This window comes from Ranitomeya variabilis, chromosome 2 (genome assembly GCF_051348905.1).
Source record: "Ranitomeya variabilis isolate aRanVar5 chromosome 2, aRanVar5.hap1, whole genome shotgun sequence".
Classification (NCBI taxonomy): Eukaryota; Metazoa; Chordata; class Amphibia; order Anura; family Dendrobatidae; genus Ranitomeya; species Ranitomeya variabilis.
In genome coordinates this window covers 605,883,090-605,910,298 of record NC_135233.1, presented here as the reverse complement: position 1 = coordinate 605,910,298, position 27,209 = coordinate 605,883,090, and the positions used below count along the sequence as shown (strand labels likewise).

Sequence of the window (27,209 nt, the reverse complement as noted above, 5' to 3'; positions counted from 1 at the left end):
CAAACAGGGGTTGGGTTCTACTCCCCCTTGTTTCTGATTACTAAACCTGACGGATCCTATAGAACTATATTTAATCTGAGAAGACTGAACACGTTCATAAGACCCACAACATTTAAAATGGAATCTGTTCGGTCAGCCATTAAAAATCTGTTCCCAAACTGTTACATGGTAGTACTGGATCTTAAGGATGCGTATTACCATCTTCCGATACACCAGTCACACCAGCAGTTTCTTCGGGTAGCAGTAATTATAGATGGGCAAATTCGTCATTTACAATATAGGGCAATGCCCTTTGGCCTATCCATGGCCCCTAGGGTCTTTACCAAATTACTGTTGGAGGTAATGTCTTTTCTGCGATTAAAGGACACTCTGGTCATTCCATATCTGGATGACCTACTAATTGTGGGAAAAAACTCCTTACAGTGTGAACAAAGGTTGGAGGAGGTGGCGTTTTCCTTACAAACGCTGGGCTGGATTGTCAACTGGGAAAAATCCAGACTCCAACCCGTCACTTGTCAGAGATTCCTAGGACTCCTTCTGGATTCAGTGGACCAAATTTGTCGGTTACCTGATGATAAGAAGTCTTCTATTGTTGGCAAAGTAAGCCTGGCAATCAAAAGACGTAGCATGTCTCTGAGAAATGCCATGTCATTACTAGGTTCATTGTCATCTTGTATCCCTGCGGTTAAATGGGCACAATTCCATACCAGGCAGCTCCAGAAATTTATATTACAGGAGGACATTAGAAATAAAGGACATTTGGACCGAACAATTTATTTTTCGTCAGAGGTAGTACACTCCCTTACATGGTGGTTAGATTGGGGAAATCTATCACAGGGGGTACCTTGGGTTATCACCCCTTCTACCATAGTAACCACGGACGCTAGTCCGGAAGGCTGGGGAGCACATTTTGAAGATCAGGTGGTTCAGGGCCTTTGGTCCAGATCAGAACTGACTAATTCCTCTAATGTAAAAGAATTAAGAGCTATATATTACTCCCTACTCCACTTTTTTCCCCAGCTACGAGGCTCTCATACAAGGGTCCTCTCGGACAACACCACGGCAGTAGCCTATTTGAATCATCAAGGAGGTACACGGTCAGAAAATCTTATGAAAATCTCATCAGACATCATGGCCTTAGCCGAAAAACATCTGTTGTCCCTATCAGCGGTGCACATCAGAGGCATAGACAACGTTCGGGCCGATTTCCTCAGTCGCCATACCCTTCATCAGGGGGAGTGGATGCTCAGCAGAAAGATTTTCAGATTGATAACAGACCGATGGGGAGTACCTCAAATAGACCTATTCGCAACAAGGTCCAACCGTCAGGTCAAAACTTTTGCCTCCCTTTGCAGACTAGACAACCCCGACATATTCGATGCCCTTCAGGTGCCATGGACATTCGACCTAGCCTATGCGTTCCCTCCATGGAATCTATTACCAATAGTAATAAGAAAAATAAGGGAGGAGGGGGCAAGAGTTCTGTTGGTGGCCCCATTCTGGCCCAAAAGGCCATGGTTCTCCTGGCTCAGGGCGATGTCAACTACAGACCCTTGGATCCTGCCTCAGTCCAAGGACCTATTGTCTCAAGGACCGTTTTTCCATCCTCGGGTAAAAGGCATGAATCTGACGGTATGGAATTTGAGAGGCACTTACTAACTCTAAGGGGTTTTTCCAGTGGGCTTATAGATACTCTTATGAAGAGTAGGAAGCCGTCTACTACCCAAATCTATGTCAGGGTTTGGGAAAAATTCCTTCAATTTCATACTACACAACTTTCCGCTGAAGTACCTATAAATTCAATATTGGAGTTCTTACAAAAAGGGCTTGAGTTGGGACTGTCTGTAAATACCCTAAGAGTCCAGGTCTCAGCTCTGGGGGCACTCTTTAGTTATGATGTGGCGGGAGATAGATGGGTTTCGCGTTTTATATCAGCATGTGAACGCTCAAAACCTATTCATATACCACAGGTGCCACAGTGGGATCTATCTCTAGTCCTGGATGCCTTGACGCAAAGCCCGTTTGAGCCTCTAGATGCGGCTTCATTAAAAAACATCTCGCTAAAAACAATACTGTAAAGGTACCGTCACACTAGGCGATATCGCCAGCAATCCGTGACGTTGCAGCGACCTGGATGGCGATATCGCTGTATTTGACACGCAGCAGCGATCTGGATCCCGCTGTGAAATTGCTGGTCGCTGCTAGAAGGTCTGCACATTATTTGGTCGCTAGGTCGCCGTGTATCGCCGTGTTTGACAGCAAAAGCGACGATACCAGCGATATTTTACACTGGTAACCAGGGTAAACATCGGGTTACTAAGCGCAGGGCCGCGCTTAGTAACCCGATGTTTACCCTGGTTACCAGCGTAAAAGTTAAAAAAACAAACAGTACATGCTCACCTGCGCGTCCCCCAGCCTCTGCTTCCTGACACTAAAGCGCCGGCCCTAAACTGAAAGTGAAAGCAACAGCGGTGACGTCACCGCTGTGCTGTTAGGGCCGGAGCTCAGTCAGCGTCAGGAAGCAGAGGCTGGGGGACGCGCAGGTGAGCATGTACTGTTTGTTTTTTTAACTTTTACGCTGGTAACCAGGGTAAACATCGGGGTACTAAGCGCGGCCCTGCGCTTAGCAACCCGATGTTTACCCTGGTTACCCGGGGACCTCGGCATCGCTGGTCGCTGGAGAGCGGTCTGTGTGACAGCTCTCCAGCGACCACACAGCGACGCTGCAGCGATCGGCATTGCTGTCGCTATCGCTGCAGCGTCGCTTAGTGTGACGGTACCTTTAGTAGCGTTAGTATCCGCTAGAAGAGTGAGTGACCTCCATGCCTTATCAATTGACCCTCCTTATCTATCCGTGACATCTGATAGAATAATTTTGAAAACAGACCCTTGTTATCTCCCAAAGGTAGCCACTAGTTTTCATAGATCCCAGGAGATCTTGTTACCTACCTTCTATAAAGACCACTCAACTCCAGAAGAAGCCAGGCTTCATACCCTAGATGTTAAGAGAACTATTCTAGCCTATTTAGAGAAGACTAGGGACTGGAGGAAGAGTAGGGCTCTTTTTGTGTCTTTCCAGGGGAAAACCAAGGGTTCCAGAGTTACAAAGAACACGCTATCACGCTGGATTAGAGATGCCATAGTCCTGGCGTATAAAGCTGGAGGAAGAGATCCTCCAATGCATGTGGGAGCACACTCCACAAGAGCCGTGTCGACCTCCTGGGCAGAGAGGGCGAATGTGCCGATAGACCTTATATGTAAGGCTGCGACTTGGTCTTCACCAAATACCTTCTATAGACACTATAGATTAGATCTATCTGCTGCTTCTGACCTAACCTTTGGGGTTTCGGTTCTTGATTCAGTTAACCCACCCAGTATATAGTCTCTGAAAATCTCTCAGTGGGTGCTGTCGTGGCGAATAGAAAATATCGGATTACTCACCGGTAATGCTCTTTTATAGAGCCCACGACAGCACCCATTCAAATCCCTCCCTTTTCTTTATTTAGTCGCACGTGGTGTCTTAATAGGGAGATGTATATAATAGAGTAATATGGTATGAACTTGTAAATATGTATATATGCCTAAAAACCGGTTAAACTAAAAAACCTGGCGGCGGTTCCTCCTTATTCTCTGTAAAACAACTGAGGAGCGAGGGGGGGCCGCCCCTTTTATCTCTCTGTAGGTTTCCTGTTCCTAGGGGCGGATCCCCTCTCTCAGTGGGTGCTGTCGTGGGCTCTATAAAAGAGCATTACCGGTACGTAATCCGATATTTTTGGGTCCGAGGGCCACGGACCTCTGCATTCAGTACACACGGACAGGTTTCTCTCACTACGGTGCTGGCCCTCGCCCTGCAGACATCATGTGGCTTTTCGGTTTACACTGACATCTAATGATTAATTCTGCTAATAATGCTTCCTGAACCTTTAATATTTTTTTTTTTGTGAATTGTTGGGGTGCAGGCTCTAATTTAGTTATTTTGTTATGACATCTGTTGCCAGTAACGACTTTTACTTTGTCAATCTTGTGTTTGCTCATAAGAACCAACACTAAAAGGAGCCGACGGCTCTGGGAATCTCCCTTTACCCTTCCTGCATCCATCATACCCGACCGTCACAAGGTTTACTATGCAAAGTGCCAGAGGGCCTTGTGCTGGGAGTGTGACCCCGGCAGACACCGTGCGCTTAGTGTAATGATCCTGCACCCGACATGTAAGAGAACATGGTAATAAGGAGACTGACTGTAGGGAGAAGTTCCTAATAAATCCATATTTAGAATTGAGAGTCCTCAGTAATTGATACCTTTTAATGGCTAACTGAAAAGATGGTAACAAATTGCAAGCTTTCCTGACTACTCAGGTCCCTTCATAAGGCAAAGACTAAAATAAATTCTAAAGAATCACATATTTATGCACAAATAAAACACCATAGATAAGACAGGTGACGTGAAGAATTACCATTATGTGAGTGATAAACAGTTATGTCCATAAATATTGGAAGAGTTCATAGATAAGGAATGTTTTATTGTCCTCTGATTGGGGTCTGGTACTGTGTAATGATGCCCCATAAGGTCTGAGGAGCAATTTCCTTAGTTGATGTAAAAAGACATAAATCCATGTGACACATTCATTCCTGCATTGAGAGTGTCAAAGGTCATCATCAGTTTATATCCCCAGACTCTTCTGTCTCTCCGAGATTTGAAGTTAGAATTTAATACAGGTAATTTCATGTCCATGGTGCTATGATTTGGGAGACAAAAATGTTTGGCCACATGTAGATCCATTCTTTTTTTCTCTTATTGTATGGCGATGAGAGTTCATCCTTGTTCTCAGTTTCTGCCCTGTCTCCCCCACATACAGACCCCCAGTTGGACATTTAGTACAAATAATTAGGTACACCACATTAGAAGTGACACAGCTGAAAGTACCTGGGATCTTGTAGTCCTGATGTGAGTTGGGAATCTTTATCTTGTCCGTGGTCATTATAAATGGACAGGTTTTACATTTTTTCTGGTTGCAAGGAAAGGTACCTGCAGCTGTTGGAGAGGACAGGGAGCTCTTGACAATGATACTTCTTAAATTTGGGGGCTGCCTAAAACACAGTAGTTGGGGGTCTGGAAAAATGGATTGTAAGCGGGCATCTTTATGTAGTAAAGGTTGTAATTTCCGTGCAGCTCCCCTTAGCACCTCCAGATTTGGATTGTAGGTAACTACTAGAGGTACCCGGTTATTTTCTTCTTTAGCTTTGTAATGTAGCCGGTGATTCCTTTATATTCTGGTGGCTCTTGTAATCTGGTTTTGAATTGTTCTTGGATGGTAGCCCTGATTCAAAAAGGTCTTTCTGAGGCGACCTCAGACCATGTGGGGGACAAGAAAATATTCACACTCCTTATCTATGAACTCTTCCAATATTTATGGACATAACTGTTTATCACTCACACAATGGTAGTTCTGCTTCACGTCGCCTATCTTATCTATGGCATTTTTCTGTATTGTGCATAAAAATGTGATTCTTCATAGTTTCTTTTAGTCTATGCCTGATGAAGGGACCTGAGTAGTCAGGAAAGCTTGCAATTTGTTACCATCTTTTCATTTAGCCATTAAAAGGTATTAACCACTGAGGACTCAATTCTAAATATTTTTCTATCCACTGGCTAACAGTACCAAGATGTATATCTTTCCACTAAATCCAAGCGCAGTGAGCAAGAGAATTAGTGGTGACAACTTTTGTATGCGACCCCTTACTTAGCCAGGACGAGTCTGGCCTCATGTTGGGCTTCCTTGGTGCACTTGGGATTGTCACCATTTCCTTGGGCAGCAGCGAAGGCTCCCATTATTGTGTGTAAGGACACATTATAGGTATCCAACTAGTGATGCCCAAAGCCACACCGATGGTGACTCACGCACCGGGATCATGCGTGTGCTGCTTTTTAGGATACGGCATCTCAGGATCACTCCCTTCCGATGCGGAAGTAAACATCTTGGGCCGGCGCCATGTAACTACCCCCCTGTAAGCTACAACTAGGAACATCGGATCCCAATCACAGAATTAAATTTGTAACCCCTTATGAAGCAGATTTGGGTTTCTGTCCCATTTCCATGCTCATAACACCCAATTATACACCATCACCCCTGAATTAGTATGGATACCAGGGCTTGCTGTCCCTCTAAAACTGAACTCCTTGATTCCTCCCTCCAATAACATACCTGTGCCCAATACCACCATTACTGCCCCCGCAGCACACTTGCTATCTTGGGGTCATATTTGACTCAGATCTTCGCTTCACCCCCTAAATCCAATCGCTCATGTCACCTGCACCTCAAAACCATCTCCAGGATTCGACCTTTTCTTACCGTCGCTCTTATTCTCATCTAGACTGTTTCCACTCTCTACTGATCGTTCTCCCGCTTACTAAACTCTTCCCTCTCCGATCCCTCCTGGATGCAGCCTATAGGTTCATTTTCCCATCAAGCCACTACACCGATGCTTCCACCCTGTGTCAGACGTTACACTGGTTACTCATCCTCTACAGAATATAAATGTATCTCTCACCACCAAAGCTCTCCACGGCTCAGTACCACCCTATTTCTCTTCCCTTATCTCTGTCTATCACCTTACCCATGCCCTCCGTCATGCTAACGACCTTAGACCAACATCCTCAATCCAAACTTCCCATTCCCAGCTCCAAGATTTCTCTTGTGATGCGGCACTTCTCTGGAATGCTCTATTCAAAAGAACTTTATTAATTCCCAATACCCAGAGTTTTAAGCGTGGTCTAAAACCACATTTTTCTAACATTAAATCCTATTTTTGATTGAAAAAAAATTGGATTATTTTTTGTGTGCGTAAGACACTATGCATTATAGACTGCCCATATCAATGACTGCCCGATATAATTTGTATAAAAGCAACGTTCCTGTGCATATTTGTCACCATGTTGGACAGTAACGAAGATACAGACCATGAAATTGTTTATTCTATATGTAGCAGGTCATGTAAGTGCAGCCAAATACACAGCTTCAGAACAAAAAACATACACAGTACAGGTCCAAACGTAAGAGGAAACGGAAAATCTACACAGACTGGTAAGAATCAAGCGGTCGTTACAAAGAGCGGCAGATTAACGTCTCGTCTTTTTTTTCATATTTTTTTTGGATTTTAGAATTTTTCTCGTCAGAACTGCAGGTAAAGCCGTGTGGTTAGTTTTTACAGATTAAATTATAACACTCTGAAAATACTAAATCGAACCAATTTAAAAGTTACAAGTACAGCGCCGGAGAGGTCCGTCGTATCAGAACCATTGGGGCAATTCTCTGGGTCGCGGAAACAAAGAAAAAAAAAGTAATAAAAATAAAACAGGCAAAAAAAATGTATAATTATCTGAAACAAAATCCTTGTTTGTTGTGCAATTCTGCATAGAATTGGTTACTGGTGCGCACACTGAACGCCGGGGCCGTGGTGGCTGCTCTCGTCATCCGAGCTGTCGTTGTAGGCCTCGCGCCTCTGTCCCCCTGCTGAGCCGCGGGTGCTGTCAAATTCTTGAAGATCTACCTCCTCTGTCTCACCAGTGACATTGGTAGTTTCTGGTCTGGCTGGAAGTAGATCTTCAAGTTCCTGTAAGTAAAGGGAAATTTCCATGAACTTTGTGTATAGCTCTGTGGACACCACTGCATCCTAACTGCGGTGCGATCTCTGTATAAACCCGGCCTTAAAGGGCTATTCTTAAAATAATGACTTAACTACTAGGAACCCCTGTGATCCTTAAAATAAGTTAGTGCATGCGATCAACCTCTGCTCTGCTTCGTCTGGCAGTTCCATAGATCGAGCGTGCACACCTCTGCTCTGCATTGGCTGGCAGTCACATAGATCAAACGAGCACACCTCTGCTCTGTCAGTCCCATAGAAAGAGCGTGCACACCTCTGAGTCGGCTCGCAGTCCCATAGATGGAGCGTGCACACCTCTGTTCTGTGTAGGCTGGCAGTCCCATAGATCAAGCATGCACACCTCTGACCTCTGCGTCGGCTGGCAGTCCCATAGATCAAGCATGCACACCTCTGACCTCTGCTTTGTGTCGGCTGGCAGTCCCATAGATCAAGCATGCACACCTCTGACCTCTGCTCTGTGTCAGCTGGCAGTCCCATAGATCAAGCGTGCACACCTCTTACCTTTGCATCAGCTGGCAGTCCCATATATGAAGCGTGCACACCTCTGACCTCAGCTCTATGTCGGCTGGCAGTCCCATAGATCAAGCATGCACACCTCTGACCTCTGCTTTGTGTCAGCTGGCAGTCCCATAGATCAAGCATGCACACCTCTGACCTCTGCTTTGTGTCGGCTGGCAGTCCCATAGATCAAGCATTCACACCTCTGCGTCGGCTGGCATTCCCATAGATCAAGCGTGCACACCTCTTACCTTTGCATCAGCTGGCAGTCCCATAGATGAAGCGTGCACACCTCTGACCTCAGCTCTGTGTCGGCTGGCAGTCACATAGATCAAGCATGCACACATCTGACCTCTGCTCTGTGTCGGCTGACAGTCACATAGATCAAGCATGCACACCTCTGACCTCTGCTCTGTCGGCTGGCAGTCCCATAGATCGAGTGTGCATACCTCTAACCTTTGCGTCAGCTGGCAGTCCTATAGATGAAGCGTGCAAACCTCTGACCTTAGCTGTATGTCGCCTGGCAGTCCCATAGATAGAGCAGAGGTCAGAGGTGAGCACCCTTTATGTCAGCAGGCAGTCACATAGATCAAGCGTGCACACCTCTGACCTTAGCTGTATGTCGGCTGGCAGTCCCATAGATAAAGGGTGCTCACCTCTGACCTCTGCTCTATGTCAGCAGGCAGTCACATAGATCAAGCGTGCACACCTCTGACCTCAGCTGTGTGTCGGCTGGCAGTCCCATAGATGAAGCGTGCTCACCTCTGCTCTGTCGGCTGGTAGTCACATAGATCAAGCGAGCACACCTCTGACCTCAGCTGTGTGTCGGCTGGCAGTCCCATAGATGAAGCGTACACACCTCTGCTCTGTGTCGGCTGGCAGTCACATAGATCAAGCGTGCACACCTCTGGGACTGCCAGCCGACAGCATAGGTCGAGCGTGCACACCTCTGCTCTATGTCGGCTGGTAGTCACATAGATCAAGCGTGCACACCTCTGACCTCAGCTGTGTGTCGGCTGGCAGTCCCATAGATGAAGCGTGCACACCTCTGCTCTGTGTCGGCTGGCAGTCACATAGATCAAGCGTGCACACCTCTGACCTCTGCTCTGTGTCGGCTGGCAGTCCCATAAATCGAGTGTGCACACCTCTGCTCTATGTCGGCTGGTAATCACATAGATCAAGCATGCACACCTCTGACCTCTGCTCTGTGTCGGCTGGCAGTCCCATAGATAAAGGGTGCTCACCTCTGACCTCAGCTTTATGTCAGCTGGCAGTAACATAGCTCAAGCGTGCACACCTCTGCTCTGTGTCGGCTGGCAGTCCCATAGATCGAGTGTGCACACCTCTAACCTTTGCGTCAGCTGGCAGTCCTATAGATGAAGCGTGCAAACCTCTGACCTTAGCTGTATGTCGGCTGGCAGTCCCATAGATAAAGGGTGCTCACCTCTGACCTCTGCTCTATGTCAGCAGGCAGTCACATAGATCAAGCGTGCACACCTCTGACCTCTGCTCTGTGTCGGCTGGCAGTCCCATAAATCGAGTGTGCACACCTCTGCTCTATGTCGGCTGGTAATCACATAGATCAAGCATACACACCTCTGACCTCTGCTCTGTGTCGGCTGGCAGTCCCATAGATAAAGGGTGCTCACCTCTGACCTCAGCTTTATGTCAGCTGGCAGTAACATAGCTCAAGCGTGCACACCTCTGCTCTGTGTCGGCTGGCAGTCCCATAGATCAAGCGTGCACACCTCTGACCTCTGCTCTGTGTCGGCTGGCAGTCCCATAGATCAAGCATGCACACCTCTGCTCTGTGTCAGCTGGCAGTCCCTTAGATAGAGCGTGCACACCTTCGACGGCTGCTTCCTCCCGCAGTCCCATAGGTCAAGCATGCACATCTCCGCTACATTTAAAGGGAACCTGGTTCCCCGATTTAGGAGCTGCATTCTTAGACTCTCTGGTGGTCCTACCCCCAAGCAAATCGGTTCTCTTTTAGGGATAACCCTTTAGACCTGATGACCACAAGAGTAAGGAATAAGATCTAACCTGACTGCTGTTCCTGGACCCTGTGGTTGTAAAAGTCTAACAATCATTTAAGACTCACCGTGAGTTTTTCTGGGTTAATCCAATTGTTTTCTGGAAATTGGACGTCAAACTTTATGAAGAGGTCGCCTTTTTCAAAAGGATTGCGGTATTGTGGCATGCCCTCACCCCGAACGACACGAACTGACCCTGGAGAAAAAAAAAAAAAAACACAACAAGTTATTAATTAAGCTAAAGAGCGCGAGCATTGCAAGGCCTGACAGCGCGATCACTACCTGGCTCGATGACTTTTCCCGGAGGATATTTGACGACGATCTGACGCGCATCCAGGTGCTTGAACGTGAACTGGAATCCACACAAAGCCTCGACGAGGCCGATCTTGTGCGTCATGTGCAGGTCGTTGCCGTCCCTCTGAAAAGACTGCAGATGACAGTGGTGGTTAATTTTTCTCTGTAGAGTGGCGAAAGGAGTTTACGGGGGCAGAGAGTGGTCCACTCATGTAGACACAGGTACGGGTGTGGCGTCACAATGAAGACGAAGATCAAGGGGTGATAACTAGCGATGAGCTAACCAAGGGTCTTCGGCGTGCTCGAAAAATATGTTCGAGTCCCCGCTCCTTTGTGTCTGTAGAATGTTCAACCAAACAAACATGCAATCCCTGCCTGTGTTGCAGCTGTGGAACAGCCACACAGGGACTCAAACATATTTTTCGAGCACACCGAAGACCCTCGGTTAGCACCTGAGCATGCTCAGATAACACCTTATCTGGGCATGTTCACGTCTCTTACCTCATGCTCTTTCTCTTGTAGGACCAGGACTATGTCGCCCGGCTCTACACCGGGGGCCTGATCGGCTTCTCCGGTGAATGTGATTCTCTGCCCGTGCTTCATGCCTTTATCAACGTGAACTTCCAGAATTTTCACTTCTTTGATAACTTTTTTGCCTTCACATTTTTTACAGCGGTCTTTTTCATTAATTACTTCCCCTAAAAATAAAAAAAAGTTTTATATATAAATATATAATGCATAAAAGCAAAGGCACAAAACCAGTGTAAAGTGAATGCAAAAGGCGCAACTCGGGGCAAGACCTGCCTTATGACGATGCATGTAATAACGGGAACGAGCATGTAGCAGAGATTGTGACCACTTTACGGCCGAGGGGTTACTGGGACCAGATAGGACCCTCTGCATTAACCCTTTCCTTACCTTCCCCGTTACAGTCAGAGCACACGGACTGCATCTGCTGCACCATGCCCGGAGCCAGCTGTCTGATCATTATACGCACGCCCCGGCCTCTGCAAGCTGTACACTTCTGAACCGCTCCAGTCTTTCCGCCTTGTCTGAAGAAAGAAATGACTCCGTGAGGCTGGAAACACTGAAACGGACCCTCACCAATGAGAATTATCAGGTCCGTACAGGTTTTCCACCCCTGGATGTTAACGTGTATGTTTCCCCCACTCATTAACAGTAAGGAGAGATTGAGAAAAAGATTTACAAAAAATAATGTATATTAATGAAAAGTTGCACAGCTTTACTGTGTTGACAGCAGGCTATTCTGTATGAGACATGGAAAAGCGAGACCCCCGGAGAGGAGTGGAGGGACGGACTCACCCGTTACAGGAGCTGCACAGCACGTTCTTGCTGAGCTGAAGTTTGGTGGTCTTTCCATTGTATAAATCTTCTAATGATACCCTAGAAATGAGAAGTGCGATTACATAAGAAAGCAGGGGGTACTGGTTATCACAATACTGTAAAAGGATGGGGGTCCAGCGCATTACAGGGCAGTCACGTAAAAGGACGGGGTCCGGCGCATCACAGGGCTGTCACGTAACAGGACGGGGGTCCCGTGCATCACAGGGCGGTCACGTAAAAAAACACGGGTCCGGCGCATCACAGAGCGGTCACGTAAAACGACAGGGTCTACTATTTAGAGGTTTGTTAACCCCTTTCTGCCAGCTGATGGAATAGTACGTCAGCTGGCAGATCCCCCGCTTTGAGGTGGGCTTCGGCGGTGAACCCACCTCAAAGCAGCGACATGTCAGCTGTTTTGTACAGCTGACATGTGCGCGCAATGAGCGCGAGCGGAATCGCGATCCGCCCATTAACTAGTTAAATGCCGCCGTCAAGCGCTGACAGCGGCATTTAACTAGCGCTCCCGGCCGCGTGGCCGGAAGTGCTCGCATTGCTGACCCCCGTCACATGATCGGGGGTCAGCGGTGCATTTCCATAACAACCAGAGGTCTCCTTGAGACCTCTATGGTTGTTGATGGCCGATCGCTTTGAGCGCCACCCTGTGGTCGGCGCTCAAAGTACACCTGCCTTTCTGCTACATAGAGGTGATCTGTGTTTCACCTCTATGTAGCAGAGCCGATCGAGTTGTGCATGCTTCTAGCCTCCTATGGAGGCTATTGAAGCATGCTAAAATTAAAAAAAAAAAAAAAGTTTAAAAATATAAAAAAAAATAAATAAAAAAAGATATAAAAGTTCAAATCACCCCCCTTTCGCCCCAATCAAAATAAAACAATAAAAAAAAAAAATCAAACCTACACATATTTGGTATTGCCGCGTTCAGAATCGCCCGATCAATAAAAACAAAGGATTAACCTGACCGCTAAATGGCGAAGCGAGAAAAAAAATCAAACCGCCAAAATTACGTTTTTTTGGTCGCCGCGACATTGCATTAAAATGTAATAACGGGCGATCAAAAAAACGTATCTGCACCAAAATGGTATCAATAAAAACGCCAGCTCGGCACGCAAAAAATAAGCCCTCACCCGACCCCAGATCACGAAAATTGGAGTCGCTACGAGTATCGGAAAATCGAGCAATTTTTTTTTTTTTTTTTTAAAGCAAAGTTTGGATTTTTTTTTCACCACTTAGATAAAAAATAACCTAGACATGTTAGGTGTCTATGAACTCATAATGACCTGGAGAATCATAATGGCAGGTTAGGTTTAGCATTTGGTGAACCTAGCAAAAAAGCCAAACAAAAAACAAGTGTGGGATTGCACTTTTTTTGCAATTTCATCACACTTGGAATTTATTTCCCCTTTTCTGTTACACGGCATGGTAAAACCAATGGTATCGTTCAAAAGTACATCTCGTCCCGCAAAAAATAAGCCCTCACATGGCCATATTGACGGAAAAATAAAAAAGTTATGGCTCTGGGAAGGAGGGAAGCAAAAACCGAAAACGAAAAAAGCTCCGGGGGTGAAGGGTTAACGATCAAATATCATGGCATGTAGGGCTCTGGTGTATTGTACACATTTGTATGACCCATACTCTTGATTGTAATCGGAGTTGTGCATTTTTTAAATGCTTTTAATGGTTTTTGTATGTGGTGGTTTTCAATAAAAAGCATTCTTATATAACACTTAATAAAACAATTCTCTTGGTGATCCCCTTCTTTTTTATGCATACACTTTTTCTTTGATTTGTGTAAAACGACAGGGTCTGGCGCATCACAAGGCTGTCACGTAAAACGACGGGGGTCCAGGGTATCACAAAGAGGCTCACAGGGCGCCTATATTGGAAGATAGGGGTCCGGCCTAACACAGGGCAGTCAGATAAGCAGACAGGGCCCAAAGCGTTTCCATTCAGCACACTGACACTCACTTTAGAGGGTGCATCATGTCTTCTCCTCTCCGTCTTCCGTTGCGATTTCGATTCTGCCCCCCCATGAACCCGAAGAGACCACCTCCGAAAATGTGGGAGAATATGTCATCCATGCCTCCACCTCCGCTTCCTTCCCGCAGGCCCTGCTCCCCATATCGGTCGTACAGCTCTCGCTTCTCTGGATTGGACAAGACTTCATAGGCGAAGCTGATCTCCTTGAACTGTAAAGCAAAGCAGCAGTGTGAAGCCAAAATCTCCATCTCCTCCAAGCCCAGGACAAGAGTCATTTACACCCCCAGGGAATGACCACAAGACATCCGGACGGAGCCTTCATGACAACATGTGAATCAGAGGCCTCACAGATGGGGCAATCGCTTTGTACTTTAGTTCTACAAGGATTTTGCAGTCACTGACAGCAAGCAGATCTATTACTACATGAACACAAAGAAAAGCTGCCAATTATAGATATACTATATATCACTAGGGACCGACTGCAAGGATGAAGGTGGGCAACATACGGCTGCATGAACTTATTATGGGGGTCCCTGCTCATACAGGGAACCAATGCCATGTCACCGAGTCACCGCGGACACAACGGGCTCCTATGCTGCAGACAATCACTCGCTGCGTTAATCATAAGGCCGGGAAACCTCAGGGACTGATGCAGTTACCTTGTCTCCGGCATTTGGGTTCTTGTCAGGGTGATATTCCTTGGCCAGTTTGCGGTACGCCTGTATCCGAGGAAGATGAGATACAAGGATTATTACACAACGTATACAAAGCCACAGTGATCTGCAGATACGTATAACCAGAGCCGACTCCTACATGGTGACTGCACCAGCAGAATAGTGAGTGCAGCTCTGGAGTATAATACAGGAGGTAACTCAGGATCAGTAATGTATGTACACAGTGACTGCACCAGCAGAATAGTGAGTGCAGCTCTGGGGTATAATACAGGAGGTAACTCAGGATCAGTAATGTAATGTATGTACACAGTGACTGCACCAGCAGAATAGTGAGTGCAGCTCTGGAGTATAATACAGGAGGTAACTCAGGATCAGTAATGTAATGTATGAACACAGTAACTGCACCAGCAGAATAGTGAGTGCAGCTCTGGGGTATAATACAGGAGGTAACTCAGGATCAGTAATGTAATGTATGAACACAGTAACTGCACCAGCAGAATAGTGAGTGCAGCTCTGGAGTATAATACAGGAGGTAACTCAGGATCAGTAATGTAATGTATGTACACAGTGACTGCACCAGCAGAATAGTGAGTGCAGCTCTGGGGTATAATACAGGATGTAACTCAGGATCAGTAATGTAATGTATGTACACAGTGACTGCACCAGCAGAATAGTGAGTGCAGCTCTGGAGTAGAATACAGGATGTAACTCAGGATCAGTAATGTAATGTATGTACACAGTAACTGCACCAGCAGAATAGTGAGTGCAGCTCTGGGGTATAATACAGGAGGTAACTCAGGATCAGTAATGTAATGTGTGTACACAGTGACTGCACCAGCAGAATAGTGAGTGCAGCTCTGGAGTATAATACAGGATGTAACTCAGGATCAGTAATGTAATGTATGTACACAGTAACTGCACCAGCAGAATAGTGAGTGCAGCTCTGGAGTATAATACAGGAGGTAACTCAGGATCAGTAATGTAATGTATGTACACAGTAACTGCACCAGCAGAATAGTGAGTGCAGCTCTGGGGTATAATACAGGATGTAACTCAGGATCAGTAATGTAATGTATGTACACAGTGACTGCACCAGCAGAATAGTGAGTGCAGCTCTGGAGTAGAATACAGGAGGTAACTCAGGATCAGTAATGTAATGTATGTACACAGTAACTGCACCAGCAGAATAGTGAGTGCAGCTCTGGAGTATAATACAGGAGGTAACTCAGGATCAGTAATGTAATGTATGAACACAGTAACTGCACCAGCAGAATAGTGAGTGCAGCTCTGGAGTATAATACAGGAGGTAACTCAGGATCAGTAATGTAATGTATGAACACAGTAACTGCACCAGCAGAATAGTGAGTGCAGCTCTGGAGTATAATACAGGAGGTAACTCAGGATCAGTAATGTAATGTATGTACACAGTGACTGCACCAGCAGAATAGTGAGTGCAGCTCTGGAGTATAATACAGGAGGTAACTCAGGATCAGTAATGTAATGTATGAACACAGTAACTGCACCAGCAGAATAGTGAGTGCAGCTCTGGAGTATAATACAGGAGGTAACTCAGGATCAGTAATGTAATGTATGTACACAGTGACTGCACCAGCAGAATAGTGAGTGCAGCTCTGGGGTATAATACAGGATGTAACTCAGGATCAGTAATGTAATGTATGTACACAGTGACTGCACCAGCAGAATAGTGAGTGCAGCTCTGGAGTAGAATACAGGATGTAACTCAGGATCAGTAATGTAATGTATGTACACAGTAACTGCACCAGCAGAATAGTGAGTGCAGCTCTGGGGTATAATACAGGAGGTAACTCAGGATCAGTAATGTAATGTGTGTACACAGTGACTGCACCAGCAGAATAGTGAGTGCAGCTCTGGAGTATAATACAGGATGTAACTCAGGATCAGTAATGTAATGTATGTACACAGTAACTGCACCAGCAGAATAGTGAGTGCAGCTCTGGAGTATAATACAGGAGGTAACTCAGGATCAGTAATGTAATGTATGTACACAGTAACTGCACCAGCAGAATAGTGAGTGCAGCTCTGGGGTATAATACAGGATGTAACTCAGGATCAGTAATGTAATGTATGTACACAGTGACTGCACCAGCAGAATAGTGAGTGCAGCTCTGGAGTAGAATACAGGAGGTAACTCAGGATCAGTAATGTAATGTATGTACACAGTAACTGCACCAGCAGAATAGTGAGTGCAGCTCTGGAGTATAATACAGGAGGTAACTCAGGATCAGTAATGTAATGTGTGTACACAGTGACTGCACCAGCAGAATAGTGAGTGCAGCTCTGGAGTATAATACAGGATGTAACTCAGGATCAGTAATGTAATGTATGTACACAGTAACTGCACCAGCAGAATAGTGAGTGCAGCTCTGGAGTATAATACAGGATGTAACTCAGGATCAGTAATGTAATGTGTGTACACAGTGACTGCACCAGCAGAATAGTGAGTGCAGCTCTGGAGTATAATACAGGAGGTAACTCAGGATTAGTAATGTAATGTATGTACACAGTGGCTGCCCAAGCAGAATAGTGAGTGCAGCTCTGGGGTATAATACAGGATGTAACTCAGGATCAGTAATGAAATGTATGTACACAGTGGCTGCCCAAGCAGAATAGTGAGTGCAGCTCTGGGGTATAATACAGGATGTAACTCAGGATCAGTAATGTAATGTATGTACACAGTGGCTGCCCAAGCAGAATAGTGAGTGCAGCTCTGGGGTATAATACAGGATGTATCTCAGGATCAGTAATTAATGTAATGTATGTACACAGTGACTGCACCAGCAGAATAGTTAGTGCAGCTCTGGGGTATAATACAGGATGTAACTCAGGATCAGTAATGTAATGTATGTACACAGTGACTGCACCAGCAGAATAGTGAGTGCAGCTCTGGGGTATAATACAGGATGTATCTCAGGATCAGTAATGTAATGTATGTACACAGTAACTGCACCAGCAGAATAGTGAGTGCAGCTCTGGGGTATAATACAGGATGTAACTCAGGATCAGTAATGTAATGTATGTACACAGTAACTGCACCAGCAGAATAGTGAGTGCAGCTCTGGGGTATAATACAGGATGTAACTCAGGATCAGTAATGTAATGTATGTACACAGTGGCTGCCCAAGCAGAATAGTGAGTGCAGCTCTGGGGTATAATACAGGATGTATCTCAGGATCAGTAATTAATGTAATGTATGTACACAGTGACTGCACCAGCAGAATAGTGAGTGCAGCTCTGGGGTATAATACAGGATGTAACTCAGGATCAGTAATGTAATGTATGTACACAGTGACTGCACCAGCAGAATAGTGAGTGCAGCTCTGGGGTATAATACAGGATGTAACTCAGGATCAGTAATGTATGTACACAGTGACTGCACCAGCAGAATAGTGAGTGCAGCTCTGGAGTATAATACAGGAGGGAAGTACAGAGTAGCTGAGCTGATTATGTAGAAGATAGCTATACATCTCCCTGTATAGTGGGGTTCACCCCCAGGGATATACCACTGCATACAGCTCCTGGCTTAACTGTCACCTCCCGGGGTATTTGCTATGTGACTCAGACGCTGACATGTTGGATACGTGACGATGAACACATAACTTCACTATGTTCCCACATCAAACGCGTATAATCACACAGATGATGAGTAACATCACGTGCCGCAGACTCACAGGTCACCACGGGACGTCCTTAATTACCAGTCAGTCTGTGTACAAAATGGTGCGAACATGACAATTATATCCCATTAGTGCGCTATTTTTATTTTATAGGCTGTGGATTAATTTAATGGCAAACCTGGATCAAAATTAGAAATCAGAAAATAAAGTGTCCGGGAGGTCGGGATACACAACGTGAATGTCAAAGGAAAAAACGGGGTATAATTAGGATCCGACAGATGCAGCTAAATCCCGGCGGAGCTCGCGGCCAGCGCTGACATCAGGGATCTTCCTACCTGCTGACGTCATGGTCTTATTCCCAGGTGAGCACCAAGAAAGTCACAGTAGAGAGGAGAGAACGGCACGTGATGTCCCGATAATGAGGACGCCGTGAGGTCAATAAATATTTAGGGAACTGGCACGAAAAAGGAGTCTGGAGTCGGTTTTGGCAGGTAGGGCCCCAGTCCGGGGTTGGCGGAGATTTGGCAGGTAGGATAAAATAAAAGAAATAATCACGGCACTCAAGGCTCTTTGGAGGTGCACAAGTCAGGTTTCCAACCCGTCAGTCAATAGTAATAAATCACTTGGCACTCAGAGGTCTCTTGCAAGGTGAAAATTGAATATTTTGTTTATTTTGTGCATCCAGTTCAAAGATTTTAAACGTTTTCGGTCTAATCACAAGACCTTCATCAGAAACAGCTTTGATGTACTGGCCGCAGACCGGGGTCGGGGGGGGGGGGACAATTTGGCAGGTAGGGCCCCAGTCCGGGGTTGGGGGAGATTTGGCAGGTAGGGCCGCAGACCGGGGTCGGGGGGGACAATTTGGCAGGTAGGGCCCCAGTCCGGGGTCGGGGACAATCTGGCAGGTAGGGCCCCAGTCCGGGGTCGGGGGAGAACAATTTGGCTGGTAGGGCCCCAGTCCGGGGTCGGGGCATACAATCTGGCAGGTAGGGCCCCAGTCCGGGGTCGGGGGGGGGGGGACAATCTGGCAGGTAGGGCCCCAGTCCGGGGTCGGGGGGGAACAATCTGGCTGGTAAGGCCCCAGTCCGGGGTCGGGGGAAGGACAATCTGGCAGGTAGGGCTCCAGTCCGGGGTCGGGGGGGAGGACAATCTGGCAGGTAGGGCTCCAGTCCGGGGTCGGGGGGAGGACAATCTGGCAGATAGGGCTCCAGTCCGGGGTCGGGGGGAGGACAATCTGGCAGGTAGGGCCCCGGCCGGGGGAGGACAATCTGGCAGGTAGGGCTCCAGTCCGGGGTCGGGGGGCACAATCTGGCAGGTAGGGCCCCAGTCCGGGGTCAGGGGAGGACAATCTGGCAGGTAGGGCCCCAGTCAGGGGAGGACAATCTGGCAGGTAGAGCTCCAGTCCGGGGTCGAGGGACAATCTGGCAGGTAGGGCTCCAGTCCGGGGTCGGGGGGCACAATCTGGCAGGTAGGGCCCCAGTCCAGGGGGCACATTCTGGGGGCACAATCTGGCAGGTAGGGCTCCAGTCCGGGGTCGGGTGGCACAATCTGGCAGGTAGGGCCCCAGTCCAGGGGGCACATTCTGGGGGCACTGGGCCGCAGTTGGGGTATATTTACAGGTGGTGCTGGAGTCTGGAGGGGGCACAGTCTGGGGGCAATGGGCCGCAGGTAGGCCCTTACTCTCGGCTGGGGCCGCTCTCCATAAGCCGCCGTCACCCCGGCACAGGCCGCTGACTAATACCCGGGGAGGAGGAGGAGCCGCGGCCTGCACTGAACCCGGAGCCTTCGTCCTCCCGGGCCTCACTCCTCGCACACCCCCGGCGGCTCCTCTCGGCCTTTGCCCGCTCCCCGGCCGGTATTGAGGCCCCGTCATCGCCGACCTCTCACTCACCTTCTTCAGCTCGTTCTCGCTGGCTCCGGGCTGCAGCCCCAGCAGGTCGTACAGTTTGGTGTCGGCGACGTTAGACATAGCCGGAGACTGAGAGCGGAGCGGCGGGGACTGAATAGAGAGACCCCGGGAACGAGGGCAGAAGCAGGCCGGAAACGACGGACGCGACGTCACAGCACACGTGATGTGAATACGTCATCGAAGCACCGCCCACATCTTATCTGCGACTCAGAATATTTCCATCAGTGACGTCTGCACAGGCAGAGACCGGGGACAGGACCCCAGAGACCGGGGACAGGACCCCAGAGACAGGGGACAGGACCCCAGAGACAGGGACCCCGAAGACAGGGACCCCCAGATACAAGGACTCCGGAGACAGGACCCCAGAGACAGGACCCCCAGAAACAAGGAACCCTGGAGACAGGACCCCCAGAGACAGGGATCCCCCAGAGACAGGGACCCTAGAGACATCGACCCCAGAAACAAGGAACCCCGGAGACAGGAACCCCGGAGACAGGACTCCCAGAAGCAAGGAACCCCAGAGACAGGGACCCCAGATACAGGAACCCCAGAGACAGGAACCCCGGGGACAGAACCCCAGAGACAAGGACTCCCAGAGACAGGGACCCCCAGAGACAGGACCCCAGAGACCGGGACCCCAAGATACTGGACCCCAGAAACAAGGAACCCCAGAGACAGGGGCCCCAGAGTCAGGAACCCCAGAGACAGGAACCCCGGGGACAGAACCCCAGAGACAGGGACCCCCAGAGACAGAACCCCAGAGACCGGGACCCCCAGATACTGGACCCCAGAAACAAGGAACCCCGGAGACAGGGACCCCAGAAACAGGAACCCTGGAGACAGGACTGCAGAGACAGGGACCCCCAGAGACAGGACCCCAGAGACAGGGACCCCCAGATACTGGACCCCAGAAGCAAGGAACCCCAGAGACAGGGACCCCAGAGACAGGAACCCCGGGGACAGGACCCCAGAGACAGGGACCCCGGAGACAAGGACTCCCAGAGACAGGGACCCCCAGAGACAGGGACCCCGGAGACAGGACCCCAGAGACAGGACCCCAGAGACAGAGACCCCGGAGACAGGGACCCCCCCGAGACAGGACTCCAGAGACAGGGATCCCCAGATACAGGACCCCAGAAACAAGGAACCCCAGAGACAGGGACCCTCAGAGACAGGGACCCCGGAGACAGGGACCCCCAGAGACAGGACCCACGGAGACAGGACCCCCAGATACAAGGACTCCGGAGACAGGACCCCAGACACAGGACCCCCAGATACAAGGACTCCGGAGACAGGACCCCAGAGACAGGACCCCCAGAACAAGGAACCCCCCCAGAGACAGGGACCCCCAGAGACAGCGACCTCAGAAACAAGGAACCCCGGAGACAGGACCCTCAGAGACAGGACCCCAGAGACAGGAACCCCCAGACACTCCCCCCCAGAGAGCCCCAATATGTCACGGATCGGGGTGACCTTTGGCCAGCCCCCGGCTATCACATGTGCAGGGGGGTTTATCTTAGTTATCCCCCCACTGCTCCACTGTGATGAAAACACACACAAGGCTATTGACCTCTCAATGTACCGCAGGGGCTTATTTTAGTTATCCCACTGTTGCTACAATATCACGAACTGCAGGGATTTATGTATATCCTGCTTACAGTTCTGCTTGGGAACTTGCAGCTCTTTGGCGCCCCCCTTACCCTCAGGTCAGACAGGGACCCCCAGAAACAAAGCACCCCAGAGACAGGGACCTGGAGACAAGGAACCCGGGGACAGGTCCCAAGAGATGGAAACTTAATGATAAGACCCACAGAGACAGAGGGACCCCAGTGTCATCCACAGATCCCCCATAACAGTGCGTCATACACAGATTCCCCCATAACAGTGCGTCATCCACAGATCCCCATAACCGCGCCATCCACAGATCCCCCATAACAGCGCGTCATCCACAGATCCCCCATAACAGCGCGTCATCCACAGATCCCTCATAACAGTGCGTCATCCACAGATCCCCCATAACAGTGCGTCATCCACAGATCCCCATAACAGCGAGTCATCCACAGATCCCCATAACAGTGCGTCATCCACAGATCCCCATAACTGCATCATCCACAGATCCCCCGTAACAGTGCATCATCCACAGATCCCCTGTAACAGTGCGTCATCCACAGATCCCCCATAACAGTGCGCCATCCACAGATCCCCATAACAGTGCGTCATCCACAGATCCCCATAACAATGCGTCATCCACAGATCCCCCATAACAGTGCATCATCCACAGACCCCCATAACAGTGCGCCATCCACAGATCCCCATAACAGTGCGTCATCCACAGATCCCCATAACAGTGTGTCATCCACAGATCCCCATAATAGCACGTCATCCACAGATCCCCCATAACAGTGCGTCATCCACAGATCCCCCATAACAGTGCACCATCCACAGATCCCCATAACAGTGCGTCATCCACAGATCCCCATAATAGCACGTCATCCCCAGATCCCCCATAACAGTGCGTCATCCACAGATCCCCATAACAGTGCGTCATCCACAGATCCCCATAACAGTGTGTCATCCACAGATCCCCATAAGGCTACGTTCACATTTGCGTTGTGTGTTGCGTCGGCGACGCATCGGCGACGCAACGCACAACGCATGCAAAACGCATTGTTTTGTGATGCATGCGTCCTTTTTTTGCATGATTTTGGACGCAAAAAAAATGCAACTTGCTGCGTCCTCTGCGCCCTGACGCGTGCGCTCAAAAAGACGCATGCGTCACAAAACGCAGCACAACGCATGCCCATGCGCCCCCATGTTAAATATAGGGGCGCATGACGCATGCGGCGACGCTGCAGCGCCCGACGCTGTGGCGCACAAACGCAAATGTGAACGGAGCCTAATTACAGGGTGTCATCCACAGATCCCCCATAACAGTGTAGTGTGATGATTGGCTGGTGTGAGGTCACGTGCTTCTATAACATTCCGTCTCCTCAGTGTTTCGGCCTCTGGCAGCTTTCTATGTAGCAGCCAGATACATGGATCCCTGATGCGGACTGTCCGCGATCTGCTGGTGATGTCTGCGGAGTAGATGAGCGCGGTGACGTCACACGCAGACGGTAACGGGGAAGGTTTGTGCGGAGTGTGTCGGGTGTCAGCAGGACTGGGCGGCGATGGCGGACCCCGAGCTGGAAGCTATTAGGAAGCAGCGGCTGGCGAAGCTGCAGGGCCGGCAAGGGGTGAGAGGACGGGGGAGCGGCATCACTCAGCATGTGGTGCTGCGTACTGCTGTCATCCGGGGAACAGTGAGGATGTCCGTGCGGCCCCAGTGTGATTGTGCACCCCCAATCCATGTGTGTCATGTGCTTCACGTGTGTGCCCACCATCCCACCCCACGTATGTGCCTGCCGTCCCCCCTACCCATCCGTGTGTGCCTGCCCCCCCACCCATCTGTGTTCCCGCCGTCCTCCCTTACCCCCGTGTGTGTGCCCGCCGTCCCCCCTTACCCCCGTGTGTGTGCCCGCCGTCCCCCCTTACCCCCGTGTGTGCGCCCGCCGTCCCCCCTTACCCCCCGTGTGTGCGCCCGCCGTCCCCCCTTACCCCCCGTGTGTGCGCCCGCCGTCCCCCCTTACCCCCCGTGTGTGCGCCCGCCGTCCCCCCTTACCCCCCGTGTGTGCGCCCGCCGTCCCCCCGACCCCCTGTGTGTGCCCGCCGTCCCCCCCCTCGTCACCCACAGGTGCATAAAAGCCCCCTGCCTCTCGGTACTAGTTCTGCCCAGTGTACAGGGACCCCCACTGTCTGTGTAGCTGACCCGTGTCCTCTTTCTGTCCTCAGGATGGGGGGAGCGAGCAGGCTCAGCAAGAGGCCAAACAGAGGTAATATTACATGAGGCCTGGAGGTACTACAACTCCCAGCAGTCTACATTAGATGAACGGTGTTGAGCTTGTTGACTTCGATGGGGTCTGCCGACAGTGTAACATGTCCTGGGTGGTCCACAATGGCTGCAGACCCCTCCTGTGTTCTCCTGGGATGAGCCCCCAGAAAATGAGCCTGACAGCGGCCATTGAGAGTAGTGGGTGGCCCAACGCCGTGCCCGCCAGGAGCAGCGCTGGCCCCAGCATTACATGTGGCCGTGGTCAGACTGAGGGGTCACCAGTAAGCTGCACCATGCTGGGAGGTCTATGGGCTGCGGACCCTCTAACCTTCTGCTCTCATTACAGGGAGGACGAAATGAGGAACAGCATCTTATCTCAGGTCCTGAGCCAGGCGGCCCGGGCGAGATGTGAGTGCCCCCCTCATGACCAGCGGAGGGATTGTGGTGGTCCCAGTAATCGGACCCCCAGCAAATAAGTAATCAATAGTGAATATAATAGAAGCTAAATAGATTAAAAAATTCGTTTTATTTATTTTTTCCCAGTGAATAATTTGGCGCTAGTGAAGCCGGAAAAAGCCAAAGCTGTGGAGAACTACCTGATCCAGATGGCAAGATTCGGGCAACTAGGCGGCAAGGCGAGTGTCATCTGATAGTGTACCGTACTACGACCCCCACGCTCTGTCCATGTCTGATGCTGTACAGTACTACGACCCCCATGCTCTGTCCACGTCTGATACTGCACGGTACTACAACCCCCACGCTCCATCCACGTCTGATGCTGTACGGTAGTACCACCCCCCACGCTCCATCCATGTCTGATGCTGTACGGTACTATGACCCCCACGCTCCATCCACGTCTGATGCTGTACGGTAGTACCACCCCCCACGCTCCGTCCACGTCTGATGCTGTACGGTACTACGACCCCCCACGCTCCGTCCACGTCTGATGCTGTACGGTACGTCCCCCACGCTCCATCCACGTCTGATGCTGTACGGTACAACCCCCACGCTCCATCCACGTCTGATGCTGTACGGTACTACAACCCCCATGCTCCATCCACGTCTGATGCTGTACGGTACTACGACCCCACGCTCCATCCACGTTTGATACTATACGGTACTACGACCCCACGCTCCATCCACGTTTGATACTATACGGTACTACGACCCCCACGCTCCATCCACGTCTGATACTATACGGTACTACGACCCCCCGTACTCCATCCACGTCTGATACTGTACGGTACTACGACCCCCGCGCTCCATCCACGTCTGATACTATATGGTACTACGACCCCCACGCTCCATCCACGTCTGCTGTACGGTACTACGACCCCCACGCTCCATCCACGTCTGATAATGTACGGTACTACGACCCCCGTGCTCCATCCACGTCTGATACTGTACGGTACTACGACCCCCGCGCTCCATCCACATCTGATAGTATATGGTACTACGACCCCTTTATCCACGTCTGATGCTGTACGGTACTACGACCCCCATGCTCCATCCACGTCTGATGCTATACGGTACTACGACCCCCGCGCTCCATCCACGTCTGATAGTATATGGTACTACGACCCCTTTATCCACGTCTGATACTGTACGGTACTACGACCCCCGCGCTCCATCCACATCTGATAGTATATGGTACTACGACCCCTTTATCCACGTCTGATGCTGTACGGTACTACGACCCCCATGCTCCATCCACGTCTGATGCTATACGGTACTACGACCCCCGCGCTCCATCCATGTCTGATAGTATATGGTACTACGACCCCTTTATCCACGTCTGATGCTGTACGGTACTACGACCCCCACGCTCCATCCACGTCTGATGCTGTACGGTATTACGACCCCCACGCTCCATCCATGTCTGATGCTGTACGGTACTACGGCCCCCGTGCTCCGTCCACGTCTGGGGAGGACGTTCGCTCTGGAACATGTTACTTTCTCCTGATTATTTACTGTTTTTGACCGTACGGAAACCATCAGCAAGCAGGGGCTGTCTACGTGCGATGTGACGACCTCCAGGTAACCACTTCTCCTTCCTCTCCTCAGCTTTCTGAACAAGGACTAATAGAAATTCTGGAGAAAGTCAGTCAGCAGACGGAGAAGAAGACGACGGTGAAGGTAAGAAGCGTCAGTGCTGCGGATATATACTTTTTTTTTTACCAGTAGAATTTAGCATGCAGTATAAAGCATGGGGGTCCGTCCCATGGAAGTACAGTCCATATTTCACAGGCGCTGCTGCATTATTTTCACATTGCAAAATAGGAGTGGGTAATTAAAGTGAAGACCCCCATAGCTGCCTCTCTACTGTTACTTTAACTCTTGAGCTATGGCAAAAAAAACATGTGCAAATGGCCTCCCAGGACCTGGGGGTCCATCAGTAATTTCTGGCTGTAGGACAAGATCACTGAGGACCACCACTTGCCTCCTGGCAGATGCGGCTCTTCTTTTGATGGTTGGAGGGTCGGTTCTCGAAGGTCTCGTCCAGCGGCCGATGGATGGCTTAGCACCAGTTGTCCTCCCGACATGCCCTGTGCTAGATATGCAGCCCCCCGCCATCAGTTTTCGGCAATGTCGGCACATTTCTGAGATCATTTGATTCTTTTCTTGCAGTTTAATAGAAGGAAAGTGATGGACTCTGACGAGGACGATGACTGAGGCTCAGTCCGGACCCTGCACCCGGAGCACTTACTTTACATTGACACTCACCGAGGGTCTCACAGTTCTGTGTTTTTGTTTTTTTTGTCTAAATGAGCAGCAGTTCAGCGTACGCTTCCAGTACGGGCGGACCACGCTGCGTGATAACGGCAGCGCCCGATGTTACGCCCCCGCCGTTACTTGAATTATTACCCCCATCCCCTTTTAAATTTCTAAATTATTTGGACTCCTCAATAACCTGACACTTTTTTTGTACCATGAGGGGCGGTGATAAAATCTGTAATCAGTGTGTCATTGTGTTCTCCTGAAACACGAAAAATAAAGTTCTTTTGTGCTGTACGTGTGGACTTTACAAATGTCGCTGAAGGTGTACTTTATTGGTAAAGGAATAACAATGACAAATGTCCACACAACTCATCTACAGAACAAAGCATCGCCACCATGGTAACAGACTACAAACAAGCTGTGTAGTCGGATCTTCTCACTTTCGTGGTAGGTGAGGCGGAGAACAGATGGAATCAGTTACCATACACTGTGTTCCCAATTATTATGCAAATAATATTTCCTCATTTTCTCTAAATTACCTATCTGAATTGCAGTC

At 49.4% G+C, this 27,209-nt stretch overlaps 2 protein-coding genes across 2 annotated transcripts; one reads left to right on the top strand and one right to left on the bottom strand.

Annotated features, from left to right (window-relative positions):
* Nucleotides 1–6,950: 6,950 nt before the first annotated feature.
* Nucleotides 6,951–20,246, bottom strand: DNAJA2 (DnaJ heat shock protein family (Hsp40) member A2). Its single transcript, XM_077288680.1, has 9 exons — nucleotides 20,047–20,246; nucleotides 14,485–14,544; nucleotides 13,814–14,034; nucleotides 11,810–11,890; nucleotides 11,405–11,538; nucleotides 10,988–11,184; nucleotides 10,475–10,619; nucleotides 10,261–10,388; nucleotides 6,951–7,610 (listed from the first exon to the last, which is right to left on the bottom strand). The coding sequence occupies exons 1-9, from the start codon at nucleotides 20,122–20,124 to the stop codon at nucleotides 7,422–7,424; spliced, it is 1,233 nt and encodes a 410-aa protein (XP_077144795.1). The 5' UTR covers nucleotides 20,125–20,246; the 3' UTR covers nucleotides 6,951–7,421.
* Nucleotides 20,247–23,067: 2,821 nt separating this feature from the next.
* On the top strand, nucleotides 23,068–26,947 carry PDCD5 (programmed cell death 5). The gene is made up of 6 exons (XM_077288679.1): nucleotides 23,068–23,300; nucleotides 23,896–23,936; nucleotides 24,282–24,343; nucleotides 24,479–24,570; nucleotides 26,000–26,071; nucleotides 26,564–26,947. Exons 1-6 carry the CDS (start codon nucleotides 23,235–23,237, stop codon nucleotides 26,606–26,608), a joined length of 378 nt encoding a protein of 125 aa, XP_077144794.1. The 5' UTR covers nucleotides 23,068–23,234; the 3' UTR covers nucleotides 26,609–26,947.
* The last annotated feature ends 262 nt before the right edge of the window (nucleotides 26,948–27,209 follow it).

Excerpts from the sequence above, each read along its gene's own strand:
- DNAJA2 (XM_077288680.1), bottom strand. The coding sequence starts at position 20,124 with ATGTCTAACGTCGCCGACACCAAACTGTACGACCTGCTGGGGCTGCAG. Across the intron at positions 11,539-11,809 it reads CTGTGCAGCTCCTGTAACGG|ACAAGGCGGAAAGACTGGAG; the intron begins GTGAGTCCGTCC and ends TTCTTTCTTCAG. Across the intron at positions 10,620-10,987 it reads TACAAGAGAAAGAGCATGAG|TCTTTTCAGAGGGACGGCAA; the intron begins GTAAGAGACGTG and ends TGTCATCTGCAG.
- PDCD5 (XM_077288679.1), top strand. The coding sequence starts at position 23,235 with ATGGCGGACCCCGAGCTGGAAGCTATTAGGAAGCAGCGGCTGGCGAAG. Across the intron at positions 23,301-23,895 it reads AGCTGCAGGGCCGGCAAGGG|GATGGGGGGAGCGAGCAGGC; the intron begins GTGAGAGGACGG and ends TTCTGTCCTCAG. Across the intron at positions 24,344-24,478 it reads CCAGGCGGCCCGGGCGAGAT|TGAATAATTTGGCGCTAGTG; the intron begins GTGAGTGCCCCC and ends ATTTTTTCCCAG.